This window comes from Tyto alba, unplaced genomic scaffold, assembly GCF_018691265.1.
Source record: "Tyto alba isolate M040663 unplaced genomic scaffold, T.alba_DEE_v4.0 Super-Scaffold_46, whole genome shotgun sequence".
Taxonomy (NCBI): Eukaryota; Metazoa; Chordata; class Aves; order Strigiformes; family Tytonidae; genus Tyto; species Tyto alba.
The window spans coordinates 11,925,129-11,948,062 of record NW_024881322.1 but is presented as its reverse complement, the minus strand read 5'-3'; the positions used below and the strand labels follow the sequence as shown (position 1 = coordinate 11,948,062).

The following is a 22,934-nucleotide window of genomic DNA, read 5'->3' as shown; positions in this document are numbered from 1 at the left end:
TGAAAACTGGTGAAAAGAAACAGCAATCAAAACAGGGAATAGAGGGATTTCGTGACTGCCGTGCTCCCTCCTTTCTCAATTCCCAAATGGGGATGGGCTCTGAGACTGTCTCCAAAACCAATGCACTCTTCAGCCTTGTTTCTAGGGCTGGTCCACCAGGCCACGTGTCCTCTCATGACCACAGATAGCAGATAATGACAAAAATGAGTGGTAGTGTGACAAAGCAGGCAAGTGGCGAGCATTATCTGTCCTCAGGTTCCCAGGGCTGAGAAAGGAACATGCTAAGACACAGCGTCATCTTCCTCTTGGGTCTGGGGGGGTAGATGGTTTCCTCCAGTTTGCTTTGATTTGCCTTCAATAGCCTTAACGACATCTCAGTAACGGCTCAGCTTAAACAAGAAACTTCTCCAAACTTGACCAGATCTTTGTGATGGATGAAAATGTGTTTAACTCTCATCGGCTTTGCATTTTCTAGTTTGTTTTGTCAGGATAGAGAGCAGCAGCATCAAAAAATTACAGAACTGCGACGGTGTTCCCTGTTCTCCTTTGTTTCCTTTTGTTCATGTAGGTAAGGTGTCTGGTACCTTGGTAGGTATCATGGTATTTCTGGTTTGATAAACACAATTTGTACTGGAAATATCACATGATATGCTCTTCGCTGTGCAGCTACTACCTTATTTTTCAATCACTTTCAGGCACGAATCCATCCCTTCCACTCTAAGCTGATCTGAAGCTCAGAAATCAGAAACTATGGAATCCATAAAGGAAATAGCACACAAAGAAGAAAAACAGCTATTTACAATTATAGCGACTTGGGTTTTTCCAAGAAATTCTGATTTTGTGTATTCCTCTGCCCATGGTGTTTGTTTCTGTGGTGGATAGTTTGATGGATCTGAACTGGAACAATGTTCAACACAGAAGAGGCAGAAACAAGTGCAGAAACCTTGGCAGCACTGCTGTTGGCTGCTTGCTGGTGGTGAGGATGTGGAGACTAATCGACAGCGTAGTTCAGGGCACAGTGAGTTAGGGCTTAATTGCTGAGAGTGAGCCATGGAATCAGCAAGTCCTGTCCAAATTGAACCTAACGCAAGAGTTTTATGGTTGTAGCAGAGAGACGTGTGCCCGCTATGAATGTACATATGTTGTGAGGAAGCTGAACGTTTCTAAAGTCTCAGCAGTGCTAGGAGAACATAGAGTCAGGTTCACCTTTCCAGCAGTGAAAAGCTCTTTCTGTAGGCTAACATTACCCTGTTCTTCTCTGTGCAGGCACACCTGTCTCCTTCCCGAACCTTCTTGCCATTTTGAAGCTCTCATGTTACTGGTTAAATGGGGATAAAACAGAGTCTAAACTTATCATGGCTCTTTTGTGGACTGCACAGGAAGGTAAGGTGCTTAAAATCAGCAGTAATATCCGAGGCTGAATGGTGCATTTAGGAGCTGGCAGAAACTGGCTTTTGAAGCAGCATCTTTTTGAAAGTCAAAGGGTCTCAGAGATACAGCCAAACTGTTAGAAAAATTCCTGACTGTAATGCTCATTTGTCCAGTTCATAAATCTGCCTCTCTATTCTTCAAAGTGCCAAAAGCTATCTAGCCAGACATCCAGCTTTTATAAGACAGTCTAACAAGCTGTCTGGCTCAATTAGTTGAACTCTGATGGTGCTCCAGATTTTCAGTCAGCAGAACACTTTGTAAGGAAAATATCTACTCACAGACCCTGTTCCCTTCCGGTATCAGTAGCTTAATCTACCATGTTATATTTCTAAAAAGTTTTTTTCAATGAACCACAAGAAAAATCTCTGCAGTCCATCCACACACCACAATTTCAGATCCTTAATTCCTCAGCCCTTTCCTCTTGGCCTTCTTCACTGTAAATGGTTGAAGTGATACTTTCCCTGGTCTGGTTGTGCATAACACAATGTGAAAAAAAAGCTGCATACTTGGTAATGACTGAGAAATTCTGAGTACAAAAGCACTCTTTGGGATTTCTTCAGCCTGAGCTCACTCTGTTCTTGGATAATCCCCTAACAGGCTGTTCTATATGATCACTGATGTAAATGGCCCCACAGAAGCTAGACTCTATTACCAAGTCAGACTGTATACGGTTATATCTAATCACTGTTTCCACTATAACTTCTAGTAAAAAGCTGGTATGGCTCAGTTAAACAGAAGCAGTCCTTATAAAATCACAATTAGGGCTTTTAATTCATAATGAGTAAAGTAACCACTAGAATTACAGATTTGTTGTTATGCCTCTTCCTAAAAAATGACAATGCCTAAAAAGTAACCTGTTTTTCCCTTAGCTGCCCAATTAACCTGATTCTTCCAGTTTCACCCTTGGCAGTCAGCATACATACAGAGAGATTGTTTTTCTCTCCTGGCAGACAAGGGACAGAGACATTTTCACCTTTCCATGTTTCTAACATTTGCCACTAATGGCTTCAGCAACGTTCCCACCAGTGCTCCCAAGAACCCGGCTGCTTTGGTGATCCCTTGCTAGTGATGTAGGCATCAGTAACGCAGCCACGCAAACAAGACTTTAATAAACAAAATCCAAACAGAAACCTAAAAAACTGGAGACTCAAAATGAATTGTTCCCCAGCATTTCATGCACTGTTCTATTTTTTTTTTTTTTTATATTGGCCATGCAAAGCTTTATTCAAATATGTTCTATTATCTGACTGAAAATTGACAGTGATAAAATTCTCAGTCATGCCAAATGCAAAGAAAAAAAGGTAAATACACAATGGGAATGCAATGTTATTAGAGTTCTTATGTTTTCAGGATTTACAGCATTTCAGCAAGCAAATTCAGCAAACCCATATAGATTAATTTTTCTCTGTGTTTAGTTTTTGGATTTTGACCAACCTCTAGCATTACAAAATGAATCCAAATAAGATGCTACTTCTGTATACTACATGGTTAACTTAAATCTGTACAAAATTTTCAGCTGTTTAAAGCATAACACAACAACTTATCATCCTATATGAAGCAAATATCAGAGAAGAAAAGCTATTTTTGAACTAGTTGCACTGACTTCAACACATTTTAGAGCAGGCCTTATTTTCATAAACTTCACAAGTTAATATGCTATTTTTATGAGAGATAATAATCAGGATTATGTGGAAAGATGTTGGCACAGTAACACATACAGTAAAACAATTCTCAAAATACTAGTTATTATTCTCAATTATGTTTCCTATTTGATTGTTAAAAGCCAATCTTGTTGACCCAGCAATATACACTTGGCTTTGCAGCCACTGTTGCTGCTTAGTAATGTCTTGGGAAATCCTATGCCTTTGAAACTCTATGCAAATCATCTAAAAGGAGCCAATGTTAACACTCAGGCTGAATTAGAAAATAGGAAAATACACGAAGTAAGTAGTTTAAGGACAAAGTTGTCTCTAGCTAAAATTAAGCACTGATTCACAGTGACATTATGAAAACACTAAACTGTACATTAAAATTCCTAAACATTGCTGCTATTCACAACAGGCCAATGCAAACATTCGTTACTTCTGTGCCTGAGAGTGAATTTGTAAGTTAGGAAAATGATGTCAGTATAAAAGAATTCAAAACTAATTTTATCTGATTGGCAAGTGAGTTCAAGTACTGAGATACTAAATAAATATTTGACAGCACCATTCCATAGTATAATTTATTTCACATATGCACTAAATTAAAAGGAAAGCTTTTCTAAACTGCAAGCAATTTCCAGGCAAACCACTAAGCGGGATGATGGTGATGGCTGCCATTGTGTCATGGTAGAGCACCTTCTTACCCTTGCAAAGGTCACCGGAGTTTTGAGCAAATAACCAAAACCACAAGGCAGAGAACAGTACAGTAGGTCCACTTCTGTCACACTTGTGACAGGGAATTTAAATTTATACTTCTGAGCACTTCTGTTCATGGGGGAAGAGGAAACAATGCTGAATGCCTGACCTTGTATTTGTGTCGGTAGGGCTACCACTACGCATAAGGAGTTCAGAGTTTTGCCTTGCAATGGGCTTTGCTGAGAAAATTCATGCCAGCATGACAGAGCTGCTGTTAAGATCCTATTTAAATCTATGATGTACCTCAATGAGTGTGTGGAAATGTGTTATTTGCACAACAATCAATGCTCCCGGGCACACGAAGGCACAGGGAGAGACACAGAGGTATGCAAGAACTGTTAGACATAACGCATAAACAGACCCAGAGCTCAGAAATCTTTCCAAAGAGGAAACTGAGATACAGTGTGCACCCTTTTTTTTGTTGTACGCTGAAATGGAAGCTGCAGAAGCAGTACACTCTCTGGTCCCCAGTTCTGGAAAGGGTAGGTCTCTTTGGTGGTTCCTACCAAAGCAGAGTTTTGACAAAAAGCTCTGTTATTTAAGATTCAAGCAAAGAATAAAGAGTTTCACATTGTTACAAGGATATAGAGCTGCATTTTTAATACTGTAATTATGGAGACAGAAAATCAACCTGGTTTAGACCTTGCTGAAATGCTAGGGTCAAAGTTAGAACTGAAATTCCTCCATATTGAGAGACTATTATGCAGAATTTTTATTTAAACCCCCATAGAGACAATAAGTAGTTTCAAAGTTCAGCTGGTTTATATCCCAGAGGATCAAGGGCAAGGTTAGTGACTAATTATGCGAAAATGTAGGTAACACTCATCTCAAATGCAAGCCTTACCTATATGTAACACCATATGCTTTTAATGTATAACACAATGTACATGCTACTACAATGTTTTGGATGTTAAATGCAAAACAAAAAGTATTCAATAATAGTTACACTTACAAAACTATCATCAAAAAATCTGTGCTTTTTTCTCCATTACAGAAAAAGGAAGAGAGTTGTAGACATCATCTATTTATCAAAAAAAAAAAAAAAAACAACAAAAGAAAACCAAACAAAATAAGTGAAACGGAAATGGAAACTCTATTTATATGGTGAAATTAAATTCAGAATGATATTTTTCTGCTTTTTACAGTACATTTTACATATCCCGCTTCATTCTTTTCCATAATTTAGAGGAGCCTGGAATATTTACTGATTATCCCACAAATCATTAAACCCTAACTAATATGCATTAAAATACTTGAACTATTAAAAGGAAAATTAATACAGAGAGCATTGGAGGTTCTACAGTAATCATCACTCTCGATCTAACAATTTATATCATCTATGAATATACACGTTCTTGTCTTCTTGACGTACTTTCTGTCATGTACACAGGATCCTTTTCTTTCTAGAGGGTGCTAATACAGAAAAAATGCATTTGTTGTGAAGCTTTACTAATACAATACAGAGTCTGTATAGCACTTTAGCATTGTTCTCGATGAAAAGCATTACATGCACGTAAGCTGTGTCATTAAAAAAAAACAATTTGAGAGATTAGAAAGAGAGAAAAAGAGAAAGAAAATAGTGGTTCTGAAAGAAAATAATGGTGCTGGGAATCAACATTCTATCTTCCTAGGCTTTCAGTGCCACATAATTACCAGTGTGAAGTAGCTGTTCACTTTATTTATCATTGCAAAATAAACTCTCTTTGTGTGCATGGATGTTCTGTTGCACTTTGGAATTACAATTAATGGCTATTGAAACACCAGCAATAAACCATTTTCTAACAAGGTGCAGGTGGAGTCAGAAGATTGACTCACAAGTCAGTACTTATTCAGACACCTACTAGCCTTATTTCCAAAGTTCAGAGGTCTCAACATCTTCTGTTGCAATTTCTTCTGTTTTAAAAATGTTGGCCTAGATGTCAGTGCACAAATGCTACACATGCAATCTTATGGGCAAGTACACGTGCCCCCAGACTGGGCACAGATTGGATACAACTGTTAAAATTAATAGCGTCTCTGAGAATATGAATGTGTGGTATAAAGCTGTAGCATCCTGAATGACTACAGAACTTTTTAATAACACTGCACTTAAACAGCTACTGTGATGCCAATGTATTATTCTAAAGTATGTCAGCCTAAATTGGTGAAATTCAATTAAATATATTACAGCTACACCTGACTCTGATCACACTTGGTTTGAGCTGAAGTGACACATCCTGACATCAGACTAGGTTAAGTGCCAGTCCAGAGCTGACCTATTCTTTGGCTACTATAAAATTGACAGAAAACATCTTATTTTTGTCAGGAAATAACTTGAATAGAGGAATATTGTCACCACAGTAACTTAATGTTTTCAATATAATATTACCGTAAAATACATTTTTAGTAGGTGACAAATTTTAACATGGGATCTAATAGCAATTGCACTGCTCTTCTTTCTCTGATCTTTAATTACATGGACTCTCTTCCAGCTTTTTCTACCTCATCACTTGCTGTCATGACCCTAGTCCAGAGCTGTGTTGTCCATCAAACTGCACTAGTTTCTCTTTTGGCCTTTTTCTGAGCATAAGCTTCACACAGTGCCTGGAGAATTGGTTTGTTTTGAGTTGAGGTTTTTTTACCACCCTGTGTTGTAAATGCCACTCAAAATAGTGCAAACACATATGCTGGTTTGGTTTATCTGTGTCTTTCAAATCCCCAATGTTATGCTCCAGTAAATTTTACCACAGAACCTTTGCAACAGGCACATTCCACCCACCCGAAGCCTAATCCTCTACAATTATGCTCGCACGAATGTCTTGCTTCTCAGTATCATTTTCTAGTTCATTTCTGTAGCATGGAGTGGTCATTCCGGCTGTCAAATGTCATTTTTGTCTGAAAGGGCAAAAAGACAAGCAAAGAAAACCAAATAGTTCTACAAAAATAAAGATGGATAAAGCAACTGGAACTGATAATGTTCATTCCTCAGTGATTTCAGATTCCACGATATACAATGAGGTTATGAAATTGATTCTCAGACTTTTCCTCATCTGAGGAAAAGCAAATGATGAGACCAAGGTGATTGCTGAGGGAAATTGTTAGGATAGTTACTGCCTCACACCTGCCTCACTGAAAAAGAAGCCTGCCTCTCTTCATTCACTACAAGAGAAATGCAAACACCTTGTTTATAGACCTAACACATACCACGCACGTGCTTCTACTGCAGCTCATCTTGCAATATCTGCAGCCCTAGACTATCTCATCCTTTCTGAGAAGAACCCCTTTTTGTTCCATCCATCTGCAGGACAAGCTAGAACCTTCAGACTCTGGGGCTGTGTCAAAGGAAGAGGTAACGGTGAGCGGGAGAGGTAAAGCCAGAACAAAATGGCACCCCCTGGCAGGGGCACAGCTCTATGGAAAAGACTCTGATGGTCCTGGGGGCCAGCAAGCCAAGCATCAGCCAGCAGCGAAGAACATCAGCCCTGGCAGCAAAGAAGGCCAACTGCATCCTGAGCTGTATTAACAGGAACACAGCCGGTAGTTGCAGAGAAGTTATTATCTCCCTCTTGTCAGAGCTCATTAGACCACATCTGGAATACTGTGTACTGTTTTGGATGCCCCGTACAAGATAAGTTGGAGTGAGGCCAGTGAAGGGCCACCAAGATGGTTAGGGTGGGCTGGAGTGCTTGTCCTGGGGGGAGAGGCTGAGGGAGCACAGCTTTTTCGGCCTGGAGAAGGAAAGACTTTGGGTGGACCTAATAGAAGCCTGCCAGTGCCTGTTGGGAGGCTGTTGAGAACATGGAGCCTCCCACTGTGGTGCACAATGGGAGGACAAGAGACAACAGGCATAAGATGAAAGAAGAGAGGTTTTTACCAGGTATTAGGAAATCCTTTTTCTCTCTTAGGATAATCAGGCAGTGGAACAGGTTGCCCAGAAAGACTGTGCCATTTCCATCCTTGGAGGTTTTCAGGATCAAACTGGTTAAAGCTCTGAGCCACCTGCCCTGACCTCAGAGCCAATCCTACTCTGAGCAGCAAGTCAGACAGGATGACTGCCTGTGGTCCCCTCCAGGATGAATTATTCTGTGACACTGTAAGTCTACATCGTGTGTGCTGTTCAGAAAAACGGCTGCTGGAAAAGACAGCTTTAGTTACCTCTTACATGTTGGTTTCAAACGGTCTGAAATTCTGCACACTAATGAATACTGTGTTGCAGTCTGAAAGATTTTAAGGCTAGTGTAAAATCATGGCTATCTTCCCAACCCATCAGCTCTATAGAGCTGACTCTTGAGAAACGTTCAGCCTTATGGTGTTTCCTTCTGAGTTTTTTCTTCCGGCATCCTAGCTCCCAAATCCACACCTCAACCCAGTACTGCTGCAGTAGTCAGTGAATGCCAGGCATACAGCAGAAGGATGACCATGGGTAACTCCAGGACAGCATAAAATCACAGAGAAGGCATCAGGAAGAGATAATGCTGCAGAATGTTATAAAACACGTATCTGTGAGCAAAGTAATTTAATTGGTATGTACAAAGCTTTCTCTACTTTCATTGCATAAGATTAGCTTGTTTGCTGTCACTTCAGGATTGATATTTTTTCTCAGAACAGAAGAGTATACTACATAAAGTCACAGTGTACATTATCGGTAGTAATAGCTTAGCATCAATTTCACATTTTAAACGGTAACTGTTTCTGCTTGAAACTTGCTATTGCTTCACCCAGCTGTCACCACTTCTCTGTATAACATTTGTTTTTCATCCATCCTCATTCTCCTTCAAATTCTGACTTTTTTCCCCATAGTTTCAGAGATCCTAAGCCCGCTCATTTTCTGACTGGTTTCTGCCTTCAGTGTTAGCCAGACTGTGACTGATAGGAAGAGAAAACACATAAGGCCAGTCACTCTGCTGCAGAAAACGTACACAATGGATGCAAAAAATACACAGGCTTGGTCATATTCCTATAGGTGAACAAGGAGGTAGGGCGTGCTCCAGCAAGTGACCTTAAATAATACATTAATCGATGCAAGGAGATATTGCCCTTAAATTGACAAGCCATGAGAATGTGAGACCTGGCATCTAACATCCATGTTGTTCATGGGTGCCACTTAAGTTTCGCCGAGTGGCAGGTGATGTTCAGGCTCTTCGAGAAACAAGCTGGAGGACTTCTGTTGGCCTTCTTCCAGCCGTGGGACATCACTGCAATGTGAGGGGGGACCAACGGCAGCTATTCAAGAGATCAGGGACTCTCCACGCACAAGGTACATGCTTATATACCACCCAGCACTGAATGCAAAATGTTCACAGACTTCTGAGGAAATCTTAAACCATGCCAGATCTTGATCCACTGATGTCAGTGTTATCTTTCCAATAGACTTAATTGCTGGCCGAGGCCGGCCGAGGACCCAGGCTAAAGGAGGAAGAACGCAGCCGACTCAATATGAGTGATAAAGCATGCTTCAGTTTATTGATTTTCGTTACAGCCTTTTATAATCCTTCTACTAATTATGCCTACTAGTCACTAGCTGATTGGCTTAAGCTCTAAAGGTCGTATTCGCACGGTCCACCTACTTGCAGTTAGCTTACAGCACAAGCTTCTCATAACACTAAGTTTCTCATGTTACTATTTCTAATTCCTCTTATCTTGTTTACGATACACAACAGTACCGTAACACAATGTTTCTCAGACCACCGTTATCATAACACTAGGTTTCTCAGACCAACACCACGGTACACAGGGCTGAAGCGTCCTTGACATTCCTCCTGTATCAGCAGCTGTGAGCAGCTGCAGGCAAACCCTAGTGAGGCCCAGCATCAGCAGCTAGAGCAGGCTCTGATCATACAATTGCTCGGTGGGCTCAGGACCCTTGTCTCTGAGCCATTCTCCAACAATTAATGAAATTGGGACCTTGTCCCTAGACTAATTAAAGTAATTGTTCAATTCTGTATCTTTGAAAAATTTGCTCTATTTGAGGTACACTGCCTGTGCATTTGTTGTAACTCTGGAAAATCTTTATTCCTGTGAAGAACCTGTCCTCCAGAAAATTAAAAAAGCATAACACATGTACCAAAGAAGTATGTATTCCAATGGGTAACCTCTATGAAAGCAGACAGCATTTCACTGATAATTTCTAGAAATTCCTTGGGATTGCTTGGCTGTTTCTGTTTTCCGTATAAAGTATAATTAAAAGAAAAAAATAAGTTAAATTCAAAGTATGAATTCTTGAAATAATTTCATTGATGTCAGTAGAATTACAGTGAATATTAATTTAGTTCAGAGACTGTCAAGGAAGGAAGCTCTTAAAAAGTTACAGATTTATTTTTGCTGCGCCTTTATTTTTCTGATAATGAAAGGACACAAAAATATATTCTGTATGGATTCATATATAGTCTTAATAACATATCCAATCTGAAATAAGTATGATTCACCCTTCATAATTTATTATTCTCTTCACTAATGTGCTTATTACAACAGATAGTTGAAGGGTTGTCATTAGGATTTTGTCACCATTTGATGTAAAACAAACGGAAAGTTATTTTTAGATATATGTTAAATATTTAAAATATATTTCCTACATAAGAATGCAGAGATTATGGAAATTCTTTAGAAATATAGTCTTGGCCTTCTTTTTGCATGTTTTTCTATGTTATTGCACATTTTTTTGGATATGTTACAGTATTTCCAATCAGCCATTAGTAATAGGTTTAGCAGTTGTTTCAACCTCCCTCAAAATTCTTGTTCTCATTTTTATTCCATAGAAGGCATTTTAGGGATCCATCTGCAAACACTTGCTACCCAAAGCAGTGCATGCTATCATTTAACAGACCTCATGAAATCAAAGTAGAAAGTACTCTACCTAGTAATGGGAGTCTGGAGGATTGGAGCTTCGGTTGCGAATGTTCATTTAATTTTCAGAGGACATTCAGGCAACCCACGTTTCTCTCTCCAAGTGTATACCACATTCTGTAACTCCTGCTTTCTGTTTCTAACACTGCTTCTGACCAGTCATATTTATCTGAACATGGGCCATACTGTCTCCATGCTTCAGTTTACCTGGATTTAGAATAGAAACCAAAACTGCCTCATGGCATTTAGAAACACAGTACTTCATTAGGAAATCTGAGAACGATGCCAGTGACAGAAATACACTGAGGTCTTCAGTGGAAATGCACCCTTCTGAAGAGTCCACAAAAAGCAACATTTTCAAAAAGATCCTACCCTACTCTTTATTTCTATGTGGGCACTGCATCTGTAATTCCCTGATAAGATCCTGGTAACATCGATATTTATGCTTCGCTTTGTCCGTATAACTGTGTTTGCATCTTGAGGCATCTAATTTCAGGTTACCTAGGCAGTCAATAGGCAGCAGGTAGATTCTTAACTTCTCACAGGTCATTATAAAGGGAATCTGTTCTTCTAAAACAAGCAGCTGATTTATATGCCTGAAACTCAGCTGTGTCCAAACCCATGCATGAATACAAACAAAACAAAACAAAAGCTTCAGGTGTCCAGTTCAAAGTGGTAATTTGGGAAGGAATCCTCACTAGAAGGAGCAATGACTCCAAAGAAACCAGAAGACTGTATAAAGTAGGTGTCTATGATATCTCTTTATCTAAGTTCCCTACTGTGCTCCAGCCTTTTGTTGGTGAGCCATATGAGAAGGACCTTTCTGCATTTAAGTCTAATCTAAAGACCAATGTTTCACAATGTTTGCTTTTTCAAAGAAGCAGGCATATTTTTTACATTTAAGAAATCACAAATAAGAAATATATGATAATGGAAATGGCAGAGGCATGAAATATCTGTTCTGTTAAAGCAGCAGCATGTATTCCAAGTTTAGAGAAAGCAGACATGCTGCCAAGGCATTTGACCACAATAATTTACACTCTCTGTTTAAAATGCTAGTATTTATCTCCTCTTCTGCTTTTATCCAACAAAACTCCATTCAGGTTTCTACCTGATAAGACAACACAGACGCAATGATTTTTAGTTTACCTGACCAACAACTAACTACATTAAAAGACTTTTATTTCACAGTTGCAAACTAACATTATTAGAAAATTCCAAGACACAATCTACAGCATAGAATGGGTTTATCAAGCATCATTTTCAAACTGCAGAATGCTTGGATGCTACCACACTCCTAATCTAAATTCAAATTAGGTCTACTAAGCTTTACCAATAATTTGAGTGCAACAATCTGAAAATTTTTGTCTGGTACTTTTATGCAAATAAATATACATACATTCTCCCCAAACACAAAGCTCAAGCAAAATTATTTGTAAAATATCTTTAAGATCACATTTGTATCTGTTGGTGAGTGGCTTACAGGTGTCTGTAAATTAAAAAGAAAAAAAGCAAAAATCAGAGCAGCACAGTGTATGAGCAAAGGACTTTATCACGCTTTGTAAAGGGTATCATATTCCATTGCTGCTTCTGTCATCCTAATGTTTCACAAGAATGCAGCAAATGAGAACTAATTCAAAGAAGTATTAAACAGTTTTATTGAAATTTGACACAGGCAGAAGATTAGGACAGGCAATAAAATACCACTATACTCGTGAACCTAAGTTTTATTTTTATTTGCAATCACATAAATCTTACTACAGTGACTTTTTATTCCTCTAATTTTGACTTCAGCTTTTTGAACATAGCTCCGAGTCAAATATACCAGGCTACTGGGGAAGCCACACATGGTCAAACTGCTACCACAAGTCTGTACCACATGGAAAATTAGGCTGTATCTGTTAAGTGTTGATAGATATATGCAACAGCAGGTAAACATACATACTATGTCCTTGTCGAGAACATAAGTCAACTTTCCAAACTTTTATCAAACTGGTTTTCCCAAACAAGTACCTTCTAAGGGCAAATGTGATAGAAATTTCAACACTTCTTACTTAAAATAGAAATTTCAACACTTCTTATTTAAACTAGAAATTAAAACACCCTAGCAGAGATCCTTCTGCATGGCAAAAGAGAGCGTGCTCTGAAATGCACTTTAAATGTACCATGTTAGAAGTACATACAGAGAATATTCTGAGGCTGCATATGGAGGAACTTCTATAGCAGCTCTCTGGTTTTGTGTTTACTGAATTACTTCAGTAGGTGAGGATAACCAACCACATACGCACTTATAGGACTGGTGCCATGGCTTATCGCACCGATAATAATTTTCAAACATTGCCAGCTCATTATTATTTGAGCAACTCTGATAAAGTTCAAAGACTTTTATCTGGTTGAATCTTTGTTCTTTGTTTGTATAAAGTAATTCACTGCCGCAAAGATTCAGAAATACAGAATTGACTTTAAGAGCACCTCCTCGGATTTTCCTGAATGGGAAAATAAAGGAAGGACCAACAATGACCTCTCAAAAGTAGGAAAGACAGGTGTTATGGGGAAATTCTTAAACACATAGCTGCCACACATACTCCTTTTTTCTGACTGAAAATACTGTCTGGTCAACACTCAGAAGACTTCCTTATTTGTCTGGGATACCCTGATGCATGGCAGCATGATCAGAGTGACTGTACAGGGACCACAACCAGGCTGCCACGTGTTAAGATGACCTGGGACATACCCACAGACCTGCATATGCACAGAAGCTGGTGACTTTTGGGAGACACTGGACTGACTGCACAGACGTGACAGCCCGTGTATGCCCAACTGCTCAGGCATCTATCAGCTTGCAGATACTCCCTGCTTTCTGAATTTGAAGGAAACCAATTCTTCTGCACTTCCTGTGGCTTCATTTGAAATTCCCCATGTATATATTTTTGCCAACCAATTTTACACATTAGCATTGACAGAATAATCAAAGTTGGAAGAGACTTCCAAATGTCCTCTAGACCAGCTTTCTGTTCAAAGCAGAGCTAACTTCAAGTAAGAGCAGGTTACTCACGGTCTTGTCCAGCCACGTTTCAAAAATCTTCAATGGTGGAGACACCGCTGTCTCTCTGAGCCCTGTTCTAGTGCTCAGCCACTCCCATTGCCACAAATATTCTCCTTATATCCAATTGGAATTTCCCTTGTTGCAACTTGTGACCATTGTCTCTTATTCTTTCACAAGACATCTTCAAGGAGAGTCTGGCTTCATCTTCTCTACAACCCCCCTTTTAGGTAGAAGACTGTGATTAGATCCCACCTGGTCTCCTCCTCTAGACTAAACAAACACCCAGTCTCTTCTCGTTCAGCATATGCTGCAGCCCTCAAACACTACAGTGCTCCTCCAGTGGACTCCCTCCATTTTGTCCACATCTTTCTAATGATCAGGACCCAAAAGTGCTGTCAGTACTTTAGATGCAGTCTCACAAGTGTTGAACAGAGAGGTATAATCACTTCCCTCAACCTCCAAGCTACTCTCTCGCTAATGCAGTTTTTGTTGCTGCCAGGGCACACTTCTGACTCCTGCCTAGCTCATTGTCCACCAGGACCCCCAAGTCCCTTTGTACAGAGCTGCTTGCCAGCCAGTCAGCCCCCGACCTGTGCTGCTGCAGCAGGTTGCTGCATCCCAGAGTCAGGACTGGGAGTTTGTGTTCGCTAAGTGTCCCGAGGTTCCCACCAACCCGTTTCTGCAGCTTGCCGAGGTGCCTCTGAACAGCCGCCCTGCCTGCCAGCATGCTACATGCTTCTCACAATCCAGGCATGAGGCGGCTGAGGATGCACTGTGCCCCTTTGCCACGTCCGTGGGTTGGACCCCCAGAAATTATCTGGGTAGGGCAGGATATTCCCAACCTATGGTACATGTGTTACTAGCGGTATAAAAGCAGCTTTTGACAAGGCGACACCACCACAGAAGTACAAATCCTGGCACAAAGCTAGCATATGCTGGTGCCATGCTCGGGGAGGAGAAACAGTTTGGGAAGTCTTGGTCTATCAGTTCTTACAGGGCAGTACATGAAAAGCTGTGTCAGGCATTAAACCCTCACCTGCTTATGCTTAATGTGAACATGTACAGAGTACCAGAAAAGCATCCCAGAAACAAGATAAACTCCCTTGACCATTTGCACTCATAAAGGCAATGAACAGATGTGGACCTTCTTATCACAATCATTTAACTTAAGGAAAAATGAGCTCCTGAAGAGCCAGTATAGTAGCTTCAAAAGTTAACTACCTACAGCCATTTTCCTACACACCTGTAGTCAAAGCCCTTCACCGCTGAGCTGTGTTAACATGATCAGTCTTGGTGCAAGTTAAATTTACCGTGCCTGTTCTCTGGGACTTACTTTTGTTTGGCTTACACAAAGGGAGATGGGGAAAAGTGAAGGAAAGATGTAACAATTAACTTCTTTCATACCAAATGCCTTCGCTCAGCAAGGCAAATTCCTGGAAATATTTATATGTAGATTTATAAGCACATGTCCACTCCTAAGAATACTGACCCACTTCCAGACTCAAGGAAGTGCAACAATCAAAGGACTACTGTAGAGGAAGCTACTGCACAGCAAGTTTCCTCCTGCACTGAAAAGGTTCAGTTGCTGCAGCCTGGCAAGGTTCAGAAATGACAAACGTGGGGAAATCTTCACGGGTTATGAAGTTGGGGAAAGCATGAATGGCTGCAGTCCAGAAACAAAATTCCTGCTCTGAGACTGGGATACTCAGACTCTGCAGTGGCTTTCTGGAATCCAAAAGTCTCTTCTGGGCCATAGGACCTAACAGCCCAGAGACCCTGAGGCTGCTGTTCAGCAACAGCAAAGACCTCCAGAATCACACTGCTAACCCAACCCTCTCCTGGGTGGCAGTTGTTAATTTTCTCTAACAAGTATTTAAACTATTTTTATTTTTTTTTTTTTTAAAGTTTGGTAAAAAGGTAGGTAAGAAGGGAATTGGGTCAGCATTGGGAGGAACTTCAGACAGTCAAGTTCAAAGGTCAAGCTGAAGCTGTTGAACATAGCCCTGCAGCTTACAAAATATAAAAAGACATAAGTAATAATTTACTTAATCTGTCATTCTAAAGATACCAGTGCAAAGGCATTATCTAAAAACCTAATGATTTTAAAAGAATGCTAAAATTAGAGCTAGCTGGGAACTTTTTGGATGAAAAATTTTTCATTGCACAATACTACTGTGGATTGGATGAAAACAAGACGCTAAACATGGATATATTTTCTTAACACTTCAGATGTATATACTGAGACATTCCACAGACAAGAAATGGAGAAGACACAACAGGATGTTGTCACGCCCGAGACGTATACACTGCTGTACACACATTTCTGAAGTCTCATTTCCACAACTAATGGCTTATTTGACAAAACTCAAGACAATCTAGAGGGGTTTTTTGAGTAAGCTTTTCTTGAATTTTCAAGTGATACCACAACATAGACAAAAAGGAGTCCAGAAAGTCAGTAGTGCGGTGCTGCAACATCATTAGGTGGTCCAGAGCCAAAGATACGGATTTCAGCCTCTCACATCCTAAACAAATACACAGGTGGCAAATATATGACTGTCTTCTATTTCCTGAGAGGTGAAGCAAAGAGCTGTCTTTTTATAAATAAAATATTGATTTAAATCTATTCTGTAATGTTCCACTCCTGACAGTTTTCAATCAAATGAGAGGTGATGTTAGGCCACAGAGAGTCTACTTGCACATTTGATTTCTCTCCTACCTCCCTTGCACAAACCAGATCCCAACTGGGCTAATTATCCTGAACTATTCTTCATGAAACTTGGTTATTATTTTGCAGTGTCCCTTCTTTTTGCAAAATCAGATTTTTTTTTATTATTATTATTCAGGTTGCTGCAACTTCAGCTGATTCTAGCTCCCTAGATTTCTTTCTTTTTACTGTATTGATAGGAAAATTTGTCACTATCTTTATAATACAGGCCAGAGATTTGCACTGAACTGAAAAAAAAAACCCAAAAAGTATTGTGATAATCATGTATTTTGTTTTTTAATGTGAACCAATAGAATTTAGAAATTGATGGTCTGGGCCTTCTGCAATTCAGTTGAACACGTCTAAATTGTTTATACATATTTCACATTTCTGAGGCTTTCTTCCCAACTCTACAAACCAGATCAACTGCATGAACCAGGTCATTCTCCAAAATCTGGAGAGTGTAAGACAGTAGATTCAGAGATGTGCCAACGAATGGTATGTACATGTACCAACTATTTCCGTGTGGGTTCTGAGAAAGGCCATTTTTGTAAGAAACTATTTTTTACTGTTAATGAAACCAGAATATTTCATTCCTTAAAGCAACAAGCGCAGCCTCTTCCAAATAGCAAACTCCTGTTATAGTACAATGACCACTTATATTTCTTAGAAATCTGAAGGACTGAATCAACAGAAAACAATACCTGCTGGGATAATTCTTTCTCCCTGATTTTCCCCATTGCCTCAGATTTGCACGCAGTATTGTGACTGCTGAACAGATGTAACCTGTAAGTGCGCTATTAACAATATTGTATTTGGCTTTGACAGTGGTTTTATGCCGAGAGTGTTTGCAGAAGCAAGCCGTGCTCTTACTGACAGTACACCATCGCTTTAAAGCGCTTGGCTCTCCGACAGGCAAGCTTGTGTGGATTTTTCCGTAGCAATTTGGGATGTTCTCATCCCCAGTTATATCTGAGCTCGCGGTTGCAACAGGAGTGACTGCATGCTGTGGTCGCAGCCCCTCCAATTTACTAGGCAGCATCTCGGACAAAACACTTTGCCAGCAGTCATTTTGCCCAACGCTGCTAAGTCTTCCTGTGCCCAGGGAGGAGCTGGGGGCAGTTACACCTGCACTAGTAACACCCAGCAGCCCTTCAGGAGAGCAGGCAGCTGCCCCGGCCTTTCCTCGTCTCCTCAGCGCACAGGCAGCTCTGAACGCCCAGGGCCGGCGGGTGAGGGGTAACCGCCCCTTCCCACCGAGAGAAAAGGCGGCTGGCCGCATGATGAGAAGCGGGAGGGAGCCGGGTCAGGGCGACAGCCCTCCCTCACCGCGCTGACGGGCTCGGAGACTAGCCAGGTTCTCCTTCCCGCCACCGGCAGCCCTCACAGACCAACCGGCCGCCATTTCAACACCCCCCCCCCTTCCCCTCACGGCGCCACCTGAGATGGGGGCGGGGCCAGCAGCCGCGAGGGGCGGGGCCAGCAGCCGCGAGGGGCGGGGCGACACGGCCCCACCGCGCAGAGGGCGGTGGCGGTCACGTGGGGTGGCGGCGGCCCCGCCCCGCCCCGGCTCCGGCAGCGGCGGCGGCGGCGGCGGCGGCGGCGGCGCGCGCGCAGGCGTTGCACCTGGCGCCCTCTGCGGGGGCTCCGCGTCGCCGGGACAACCGGCCTCGCCGCCGCGCCTCTGCCATGGTGAGCCCGCGGCCCGGCCCGCCGCGTCCCCCCCCCGCCACCCCGCGGCATCGGGGGGGGGGGGGGGGGGGGAGGGCTGGTTCGGCCGCTCGGGGCCCCGGGGCGGTGAGGCGAGGCGGGGCGGGGCGGGGCGGGGCGGGGCGGGGCGGGCAGGTGGCGGCGGGGAGGGAGGAGTGCCGGCCGGGCTGTGTGGAGCGGCCGCGGGGCCGGGCGGCGGGGCTGGCCCCCTCGCCCTGAGGGGAGGGTGGCGGCCGGGGCGGGCGTAATGCCTGCGCTCGGTGGGGCGGTGCGGTGCGGTGCGGTGCGGCCCGGCCCGGCCCGGCCCGGGGAGCGGGGATACCTGGGGGAGGCTGTGCCGTCCCCCGGTGTAACGGTGGGGGGAGAGTCTGTCTGTCCGTCCGTCCAGAGCAGGTGGGGCCGCATGGTCCCTCTCTGGATAAGACCAGTAGGCGGCTGCGTGTCTGGGGGTGAGGCGGGGCAGGTGTCTCGCCTCCCGCTGTAACGCTGGGGCAGCCGCGGCTGGAGTGCGCCGCTGTGGCGGGGGTGTGCTGTCCCCCCTGCGTAACGCAGGAGAGATGATTGTGTGTGTGTTTATGTGTATGGGTGTGCAAGGTGGGGCGTGACAGAGGTGTGTGACCCCCCCCTATATAAAGTAAAGAGCGAGGTAAGGTGTGTGTCAGTGCCCGGAGCGGGCGTGGGGTGTTACAGTGTGGGGCACTGGGCTGTATGCTTGTGCATGTGCTATAAGACAGGGTGTGGCCTGAGATGTGTGTGTATAGCAGACGTAGGGTGGGACACGAGCGTAATAACATCCCTCTGTGTCAGTGTGTGTATGTATCTGCTACGATTTGGGTTTCCGATATGCCTGTATTTGTGTTGTAGCAGAGCTGTGACATTACGTGCAGGGACGTGGCATGGCATCGCATGTATGTCGTTGTGTGTGTGTACTGCTGTCTGGTATGGGCTTGTGTCAGTGGTGTGTGTATATAGTGAATATTGGGTGTGGCATAATATGTGGATATTTTTATAGGCATGTATGCTATGGGTGTGGCAAGGATTATCTGTACTTTCGTATGTATGTAGCAGATACAGAGTCTGGTATTTTGTGTGCACAGAGCAGCAGTTGCCTATAGGTATAAGCATGCATCGCTGTGATGGTTTAGTCTGTATGCACAGATGCATTTATAACAAATTTGTGGGGTGTGTGTGTGTGGGGCACGAGGTTTGTTGCATCTGTATGTAGAGATGGTGTATCATGGAGTGTCTGTTGTGTGGAGGGTGCAGCAAAGGAGGAAGAGTGGTTGAGGTTTTCTCTGTGGGGACGTGATATGGTACGTGTACGTAGCGAGTGGCAGGGGAGAGGTGCATTGTGATGTTTGTGAAAGGAAAGGGGGAGTGGGTAGGGACAGGCATGGCATGTCTGGAAAGGGTATTGGTATGATCCCTGTTTTCAATTACAGCTTAAATGTCGGATGCCTTATTGCTTCACAGTGATAGTTTCATACAGGAAGAAGGCACAGTTGCTAGCCTTTCGCACACGGGGAAAATGCACAGTGTTTCGGGGCAGAAAATCACTTTATGTGTGTATTTATGTGTGTGTAATGATAGTAGGCTTCCTGAAGCAAGTTCTGCAGAGGGAGCGCTCAGCCTCACAAGGGGAAGGAGCATATCCATGTGGTGTTGTAACTTTTCTCTTCTTTGCATGAAGGCTTGTTTGTGCCCCTTCTCTTTCTTCTCCTGCACTTTCCCTTCTGTTCCTTCCCATTTCTAGCTTATATGTTTTGAAGCTAAGCAAGACAACATTGAAAACTAAAATGTGAGGTGGAATAAAGATATGGATAGACGGTGTGGGATCGCAGTATGCTTCAATGCAGAATCTGGTTGGGTTTGGTTTGCAAAGTTTTTAGGATGTATCTGTGGCTAGAAGGAGGAGTAATCATCAGTGAATAGAGCTGCAGATGGTGTAGTATTGGTGGAGGATGATGCGACTTAATAACATGTCCTACGTCACATTAGTATTCCATCACACATCTTACTCCACTATCAGCAAAGATACAGTATCTTAAATCCATTTTATTCAATTGACTTTTATCTCATGTTCTAAACTTAGGAAAAATTACAGACTGAAAAAGAATGAACAAAATATTTATGAACTGTTTCACAATATAAGTAAATATTTCCATTTACCACACTCCAGGTATGGAGTTTTCCTTCGTGGTCCATTTTGACATTCCTGATTAGGTACCTCTAATAGTCTAAACTCAGCAGACATGGAATCTGCAAAGAAACACTGGATTGTGGCTTTAATTGCACAGGTAAAAATCTTGGAAATTATACCAAATAAGCCTTACTGCTGCGGAAATTCTTCTATTGTGCAGCTCTTTAGTTGCACTTGACAGCTGAGAAGAAAAAGATTAAATAGTGTGATATTTTTGTAATACTTTTCTTAATTTTCAGGTATTTTATTAAATGAATGTTTATACTTGAATTGTTGTTCTCTGTGGTAGGGTTAGTCTTGTTTACGGTGTTCTTTCCCTCTTAATTCTTCATAGCTGCATAGTTTAAAATTCAAGAAAAGTGAGGAAGAAATTAATTTTGACCAACTAACACCAGACCTTTTACCATTGGGAATATTGGTGTTCCTATAGATCAGAGGGACCATTAGTTTATTGCTTGCTTATTTTGATAATAGACTGGAATATTTATTCATCTGTGTTAAAATCAGGGATACCATGGGGCTAGCAGATACAGGAAGTTTAAAATAAAAGTTAGATTTTCACTGAAGCATGGCAACTATTTTTAGGTTAGTGTAGAAAAGTAGTACTAATCTTGGCACTGTGACAATATTGATCTGAATGCCAGCAGAAGGCTACACATTAACAGTACTTCATCTGTTTTGTCAATTAGAAATCAGAATAACTGGGCTAATTTCATATAAATTGTTATCAACTTGTGTAATAGTTCTAGTAGTGCTTCTACTGAATCAGAAATACACATAAATGGGATATGCTACATAGGACAAAACCAGATGAAATTGTGAAACCGAAGAGTTCTCCCTCACAGTTCAGACAGTGTCCTCAAACTGATTTAGACGATAGCCACAACATTCACTTGCATTCTTTCTAATAACCTTTTTAGGAAGTGATCCATATACTCCATAGATTTCTTATTTTTTTTTTCCTCTTTATGTTTTAGCACAATATAAAAACTGTTACAATATCTGATCATACTTGAGCTATATATTTTGGGTGACTTGGTTTGAGTGTTGATAGGGTTGGAGTCCAGCTGTCTGAGCTTTTACAAAACAGCTTTCCCACTTGAACTTTAATATTCTAATTGTTTGTAAAGCTGCTGAGAAGGAAGATTGTAAACACAGAGTAACTTCTAAATGGTGAAAGTCAGGTTTGCATTCTTAAAAATGCAGGAGGTTTTTATCCATTGTTAAAACAGAAAATCATACACATAAGGTATTAAAAGAGTATAATGATGGGCTTAAAATTCACAGCATACTGGTATCTTCTCTGTCGATTCCATCTTTATTTTTCAGGATAGTGATATTACTTGTATATCTCTCAAAGTTTGAACTGGTTGTTCTTGAGATTGAAGATTATTTTTTTTTACTAGTAGTTTGTGAAGATCAAACATTTCTTTCGGAGTAATTTTTCAAGAAAATGTACTGTGCTATGAATGTCTGAAAATCTGTATATATAGTGTGGTTCTACAAGGCTTCATGAAACCAAATGGATTACTTTTGTAATGAGATTAATTTCAATTTGAGTATAGTCCCTGTGAAATGTGGTGGAAGCTCCCTTAGATTCTATTTCAGTATGCCTGTGGAGTCTCAAAGTTAATTGAGTGGTCAAAGGGAAGTACCCTTCTCGAGTGTTTTTAACTTGGGCTTTTGCAAATTGCATTTGAGTGTCTACCTATGGAGGGATTTGTTATTTACCTGGTCAAGAAAAAGAAACCACAGAATCTGTAAAATGCATAATTTCTGCCAAGTTCAATGACCTCCTTCCTGTCCCTACCTGGTTGTTGTGTCCTGTTCCCCACCCCACCCCCACCCCCCCCCCCCGAAAAAACCTAAACCCAAGCAAAACTACAGTATGAATTTCAGTCAGAGTTGAAATGGACTAAAATAATTTCTATTGGGTACAGTGAGGTAATGGAAATGCAACAATAGTTGCATTGTTTAAAATACAAGGAGACTTCAGCTGATGCAATCAACTACAGCCAACGTCTTGAGTGATTCCCTTTGGGTTGTTATCTTTGCTTTGGAGGAACCACTGCCCTTGTGCTAGAGGAGGACTGAACTTGGAAATGTGCCCTTTTCTGGGCTTGCGCATTTATGACTGCTTGGAGCCACAAGCTGCTGCTGTGTAGCCCACAGGAAAGTACTTAAAATTTGGTATCAAGCTGCTACCTGTAAAATATTGGCCGTACTTCATGATATATTCTCTTTTTCTATCCCAGTGTTTTCCTGTGATCTCCTTCAGGTGAAAGGAAATAGTAAACTCTACTTTAATTGAATTTGACTGCTGTTCAACTGGTTAACCTGTATGTTCTGTAAATTTAAATCAGTAAGGAGACATCATCAAATCTGCATAAATGTGAAACTCTACCAGTATGTCAAGTTTGTCTGTCTTCAGAGGTTGAAATTGAGGTCAGAGCTTCACAGAGGAAAGGCATTTCCATATCATGACTTGATGTTATGTAGTAGTTATCTAAATATTAAGGGGCAAAATGTCTGAGTGTGCTTGTAGTTCTGAAAATGGTCTATAATCTACTTCTTAAGCAAAAATATCAAGGTTATTTTATTTCTGCAGAAATTGAAGAACCA

The 22,934-nt window shown here is 41.6% G+C and overlaps 1 protein-coding gene across 2 annotated transcripts in view; it reads left to right on the top strand.

Moving 5' to 3' along the window:
- The first annotated feature begins 17,961 nt into the window (after window positions 1–17,961).
- Window positions 17,962–22,934, top strand: part of FBXL2 (F-box and leucine rich repeat protein 2) — a 56,057-nt gene continuing 51,084 nt past the window's right edge. For both annotated transcript variants that reach the window (XM_042806569.1, XM_032997436.2), the window contains exon 1: window positions 17,962–18,094. In XM_042806569.1, the coding sequence (XP_042662503.1) occupies window positions 18,092–18,094 (3 nt within the window). In that variant the 5' untranslated portion in view covers window positions 17,962–18,091. The remainder of the gene's footprint in view (window positions 18,095–22,934) is intronic.